At 37.0% G+C, this 6,433-nt stretch overlaps 1 protein-coding gene across 1 annotated transcript; it reads right to left on the reverse strand.

The window, feature by feature from the left end:
* Window positions 1–479: 479 nt before the first annotated feature.
* Window positions 480–3,827, reverse strand: FOXA2 (forkhead box A2). Its single transcript, XM_075200725.1, has 2 exons — window positions 3,056–3,827; window positions 480–2,152 (listed from the first exon to the last, which is right to left on the reverse strand). The coding sequence occupies exons 1-2, from the start codon at window positions 3,122–3,124 to the stop codon at window positions 914–916; spliced, it is 1,308 nt and encodes a 435-aa protein (XP_075056826.1). The 5' UTR covers window positions 3,125–3,827; the 3' UTR covers window positions 480–913.
* Between the last annotated feature and the right edge of the window lie 2,606 nt (window positions 3,828–6,433).

Below are 6,433 nucleotides of genomic sequence, written 5' to 3' on the forward strand. Positions count from 1 at the left end.
TTGCAATCAAATACCTTTTGTTTGACAATGTCTGGAAATGACAGAGTGTCCTAAACCAAAAATGCTTTTTTTTTCACCTGGCGCCTCCTGGGCTGTGCTCTGTATTACATATCAGCTGCTTAGACTTTGACCTAGCAAAAGTTAAGGGACAATGAGGGTGGCTGAGCATATACTTGTGCGCAAACTTCCACCTAAACTGTATTCAGTATAAAATTTACGCAGCAAGAAAAAAAAAACAAAGCACCTTTGTATTTGATCGTAGACTAGCTGAACTTTCATAGATATGTGAAAAATAGTGCTAACATGACTGAAATGGTAGCAACTTGTCATAAAGTTGGCAAGATCCAAAAGTCAGATTCGTAGCCTTTTACCACTTTCAGTTGTGTTTATACAATGTGATCTCATTTTTAAGATCACTTTCCATTTTGAATAAAATGTTTCAATGGGGTGTGTACAAAGTGGAAATAAAGATTCAGAAATAAATGGCAATAGGATTTTAATAGAGATTGTTAAGATCTGACTGTGACAGGCCAGAATACATAGTCATAAATAAAGTATACAGAAACCATAAATTAAGCCTTTTTCAAGCATTTTACTTAAAAAAAAAAACATTAAACTTTTTGTCAATTACAACAATATTTTCGCTTCTTTTCACATCATGAATATTACACACTTTTGGTCCTTTTTAGAAACTACAGTTTCAAACAGCATTTTAAGGATCCATCACTTTCACAAAAATATACTCCCTGCATCAAAATGAAACACAAAAAAATATTCAAACATAGATTAACAAATATGACAGCTAAAAGAGAAAAAACAAACTGTACACCTCAAGAGGGACATTAAAACACGTACTATTGTTTTACATATATTTATACAGTCGCTGTGAGCAAGTCCATTATGCTGTCTAGAATTAGGAGGAGTTCATTATTGGTCTGGAATACACACCTTGATAGTATGAGGTGTCGCTTGAAATTGGCGAAGACTCTAAGCCAGTTTTGTTCGTTACTGAGCTCATAGCTAAACTGCCTGCCATGGGGGAGCCATAGCCGGAATAATGCATCACCTGTTCGTAGGCTTTTAAGTCCATTTTATGGTGGTGATGGCTGTGGTGGTGGTGGTGATGGTGGTGTTGCTGCTCAGAGGACATTAGGTTGTTGATGGAGAAAGGGTGATTGAAAGAATAATGGTGTTCTGGTTTAAGGTGGGACTGCGCGTCGTGGGACAACACTGAATGGTGTTGGGAGAGCAGGTGCTGGGTTTGGGAGACGGGAGATGTTGTGTGATCTGGGCTCAAGCCTTGGTTTGTCTTCATATCTACAAGGGCCCTCTTCTGCTCTTGGCAAGGGGATGAGCTGGAATGCGGGGACTCGTTGCCCCCGGAACTTTCGGAGCTGCTATTGGTGGCAGCAGATCCCACACTTGATCCACCTTCAGACAGTTTCTTACCCGCACTGTCTCTGGGGTTGTGCTTCTTGTCGCACTTGAAGCGCTTCTGGCGCCTCAGGTAGCAGCCGTTTTCAAACATGTTCCCTGAGTCTGGGTGGAGAGTCCAGAAAGAGCCTTTGCCGGGTTTGTCTGGGGACCTCGGCACTTTGAGGAAACAGTCATTAAATGACAAGGAATGGCGAATGGAATTCTGCCAGCGCTGCTGGTTCTGTCTGTAGAAGGGAAAGAGGTCCATGATCCACTGGTAGATTTCGCTCAGGGTAAGCATCTTGTTAGGAGATTGCTGGATGGCCATTGTAATGAGAGATATATAAGAGTATGGTGGCTTGGCATGGGTGTAACTCCTACGGTAGGTTTTAGGATCCCTGGATCTGTTAATATTGGACTGTCCGTATATAGGACTCATTGAATTGATGTTGGTATATGGTGCCAATGCGTTCATGGATGTAGCCTGGGCGCTCATCGGGCTCATGTTCGGACTCAGGTGGGTAGCCATACTTGCAACACCTGAACCCATGCCAGCCATAGCGCCAGTACCAGGAGACATGCCGGTCAGCGACGGGCTCATTCCAGTGTTCACATAGGACATGTTCATGGAACCTGCTGTCATGTTAGCTGAGGTGCTCATTGCAGACATACTCATATAAGTGTTCATAGAGTTCATGCCTAATCCGGCATTCATGTTACTTACTGAGGAATAAGCCTGGAATAAGAAATTGATATTGTCACCGTTTAAAATCAAACCACTATATACTTATTACTGCAAATATAATATACTTAAAGAAAATAAGAATAGAACACATAACACTCCCACAGATAGATATATATATATATATATATATATATATACATATATATATATATATATATATATATATATCACTTTGTATAACTAACATAGGATGTGTCTTTCTTTCTAATAGACCTAAATAATTATTCCTATTCACATATTGTGCTATACACCTGTACCAAATATGAGGCTAAAGTTTAATATAGCCATTTGGATTAGAACCCCTCCTACCTAATATCTAACTGGATAACAATTGTAAGTTTATAAGTAGAGGAAAATACGTTCAGATAAATATTGACATACTTCATTTTAACTTGCGCTTCACTATATGGTTATGTACCTACAACTAATGTTTTTGTTGATTTATTAGCAAAAACAAACTTGACAGATATAATCGTAAGGCATTTTTCCCCCTTCAATATGGAAGGCAGAAAAATATGAAAGCGAATAAATGCCCTGTAGTATATAGAGCATTGATCACTGACTCCTGTACAACGTTGGACTGGTGACATAATTCTGGATAATCAGATGAAAATGTCACCTCGAATACATGTTGATTCTCCTGAAAGTTTGATTAGCTGCTATATTTACAAGGAGAAAGTTTTTTTTTTCCTTTTCTTTCCCCTGGACTTCTCCCCCCCACCCCATGCCAAACATAACGTTGTTGGGATAGTATGTGGCTCAGTCATCGAAGAGGATTTGGAGGCGCCACATGTCAATATTTGATCACAAAGTTAATATTATCCCAAGGCTAACAGTGTGGTATAAAGAGAGAGAATGAGACAAAGATGACATAAAGTAGAAAGAGCTTTTTACCTCTGGTTCGGTGTAGTAGCTGCTCCAGTCTGAATGCTCGTGTCCTTCCATTTTCACAGCTCCTAGCATACTGGAAGCAGAGTGCAGGGCAGTTTAAAATTTAACAGCTACAACCAACAACTACGACAGCGATAGCAACAAAAAAGAGAGAGAGAGAGAGGGAGAGAGAGGAACCCTCCCTCTCCAGCACTCCCTCTCCCTCTCCGAACTAGGAGGGGGAAGGAGAGATGTGCAGCTTGTTCTCTTGCTGTTTGGAAGAGCTGATCAGCACTGGGGCTTCCTGAGTGAGTGGGCTGGAGTGCAGAGGAGAGCAGAGTGGAGACTGGGGTAGTAGTAGTGAGAATGGCTGCTGTCCCTCAGTGTGATAATGATGATGATAACAGTGTTGTGGTGACGTTGCTGGTAGTGAGTGATATAGCGTCCAGCGTGAGACGAACCTCCAATCCCTAACTCCTCGCCAGCTTATTTGAATAATCAGCTCACACCTAGGAGTTAGTTTCTTTCCTTGGCCCCTATTGTACACCTGCCTTGCACCCTGAGAAACGCAATTTGAATAGATTCATTAAACTTAATCTGATTGTTCAGTCCAAAGGGGAGGGAAGTGGCGTCTGCAGCGAGAATGCAGCATACAAGTCCTGGCTGTGTTCATTTTCTTCATATTTCCTTGTCTTGTTCGCTTTCTTGAAGAATAAGTACAGTCAGTGAAAATTAAATAAGAGTTTGTTGTCCAGCAGTTCTTAAACCAATGCAGTTATCAATGTTGCAAAACATTCCAAGCAACTGTGATTATAGTGTAATACTATCTATCTTTCTATCTATCTATCTATCTATCTATCTATCTATCTATCTATCTATCTATCTTTCTATCTAAATTTAATGCGCTCATGCATTATAAATAACACACTGACATGCACATAAAGATAACGTATAAACTATGTGTTATTAGGTATTAAACATGACATGTGCTTTTCATGGTTTGCATTGAAAATACAATTATTATTATTATTATTATTATTATTATTATTATTATTAGTAGTAGTAGTAGTAGTAGTAGTAGTAGTAGTAGTAGTATTAATAATAATAATAATAATACTACTAGTGCTGTTTATTTAAAAAACAATGAAGGATCTTTTGATGGTGATAACACACACAAATGATAGAGAAACACATTGCTTAATATATTATCGTGTATTTCATTTTTATTCGTATTCCTTGCTTATATATATATAGTGACATTTGTAAGAAGAATTACATTGAGCATTTAGAACGAATATGTTTAATAAATGATATAATATCTCTCACCAATGCCAGAAACTCACCAGCTCGCCAGCCTTTTTCTGTGCAGAATGTTGCCAAAAAGTTTCACCTTCATTAGTTACTTTGGGGGAAATGATTAGTAATTGATATATTATGGTAAATATATGCCATGAAAATATAACCCAAAGCATACGCCATACGGCAAAATAAGGCGCAATAGTATATTTGTAATCCATCAGTCCCGACAAAAAGTAAAAATCAAATTTCAAGGAAATAGAAGAATCAATTAAAAAATAAATGAGTTAAAAAGGTCATATGTTGTTCGGTATCCACCAGTTTAGCCTCTGTCTCCAATGCCTGCTTTTTCAGCACTAGACAGGCTAGCTGTGCTGCCTGCAACATATATTTATTCTAGGGGACACGTTTACTGTTTGAGATATTAAACAAAGTAAAGTTTATTTAACGTGTTTGATCATCACAGATTTAGCAGATCGTCTCAGCGATGGTCAATAAATTGGGCCTTAGGAAAACAAGGGAATTCTGAGGTAGAATGAAGCTCTGAGTTTCGTTTGTACAATCCTACCGCATGTACACAGTGCTAGTCATATAGATAGAAAGGATTATATATAAATATTTGTGTCTCTCTGTTTATAGACACAAACACACACATATTACATGCAAAATACACATTCATGAGTGCACATACTTTACACGTGTGCTTGTGTCTATATAACACACAGAATAATACTGTTAATATATTTTAATTACAATGTTATTATATTTTAGTGGTGCATCTCTGTAGGCCCGATTTTTAAAATAAAATGCTATTCCTTTTAGTTAACACATTTATTTTTTTTACATGTCTTAATAATATCTTATTAATAGTTTTTAAAAAATCATCCTGTTACATTGTAATATGCATATGATGTACCGTGTAATAGGGTCGTACTGATGTAGGGCTAAACGTGAAATCGTGTAAGAGATATATCTGCAGTTCACAGGTAAACCTGAATTATTAGGAGGAGAGCTCCCCCTCTTGTCTTTTCAATGTACTTCCACCTTGAGTGACGGTAAATATTGCATGATAAATTTGTATGCTATCAGCTTGAGGTTGAAGAAAGGCAGAGATAGCAGTAGGGTGTGGTTTTAATTGTGATTTAAAAAAAAGCATCAACAATATCAGTACTATGTTAATATTATTTTATTATAGATAATAACCATAATTGTTTCTTGTCTAAGATAGAGACAAAGATTTAACTTTATGCACAAAAGAAACGTATTTTGCAATACAATTAAACTAGTTGGTAGCATATATTTACAGAATTAATCAAATATATGTAAATTCGATTTTAATGAAGGAGTGTTTAATATTTCTGTAAACTGCCTAAACTAAAAGATTAGTGAGGAAAATTGTGAAAACAAAAGTATTTAATTGGCAGGGAAATCCCAATGGATGTGGGACTACTTTGCTAATGTGAATTAATTATTGGGTTAATAGGCAAAGCCTATGACTTAGTATACTCCAGTATGGACAAGACCTTAACATGTCATGGAAATTTACATGCTCAACAATATAACAGTAAAAAAGACCCTATTGCAGTGGTCCTTAACGTTAACTGTTTTTTCTTTCCATTTTTATAGCTTTTCAATTGCTTGTGAGAGGAAGAAAGAGAGAGAGAGGTGAACTTAGCTGCCTATAAATCAATGGAGTCATTATTATTTTATTTATAAGCAGTTCTGTTTTATCTGATATAAAACGCAAAAATGCTTATAGTTCTTTGTTCATGATCTCATAATCTAATCTATTCTTTTCAAGCCTGACACAGAACAAATATAAAGTCATAGGAAAACATGTGTTAATGTAAGTTATGGCCCATTTCCAGCTGGCTTCTTTCAAGGAAGATAAATTGAGCATCTTCAAATCAGGCAGCATTTAGGTATCTTTGTATCTTAATGTGCCATAAACCACCTCCTCTTTCTACAGCTTCCTCCTTCAGGTTAATGTGGTTTTTCCAGGTGTATAACTTCTCCTCTACTGGGATTAAAACAGGAAAACCCATGCTGGAAAAACATTATGGTCAGATTTGTTTTTTGTTGTTGTTTTTTTTATAATTTGCTACA

This window comes from Mixophyes fleayi, chromosome 3 (assembly GCF_038048845.1).
Source record: "Mixophyes fleayi isolate aMixFle1 chromosome 3, aMixFle1.hap1, whole genome shotgun sequence".
NCBI lineage: Eukaryota > Metazoa > Chordata > Amphibia > Anura > Limnodynastidae > Mixophyes > Mixophyes fleayi.

Excerpts from the sequence above, each read along its gene's own strand:
- FOXA2 (XM_075200725.1), bottom strand. The coding sequence starts at position 3,124 with ATGCTAGGAGCTGTGAAAATGGAAGGACACGAGCATTCAGACTGGAGC. Across the intron at positions 2,153-3,055 it reads GCTACTACACCGAACCAGAG|GCTTATTCCTCAGTAAGTAA; the intron begins GTAAAAAGCTCT and ends TTCTTATTCCAG.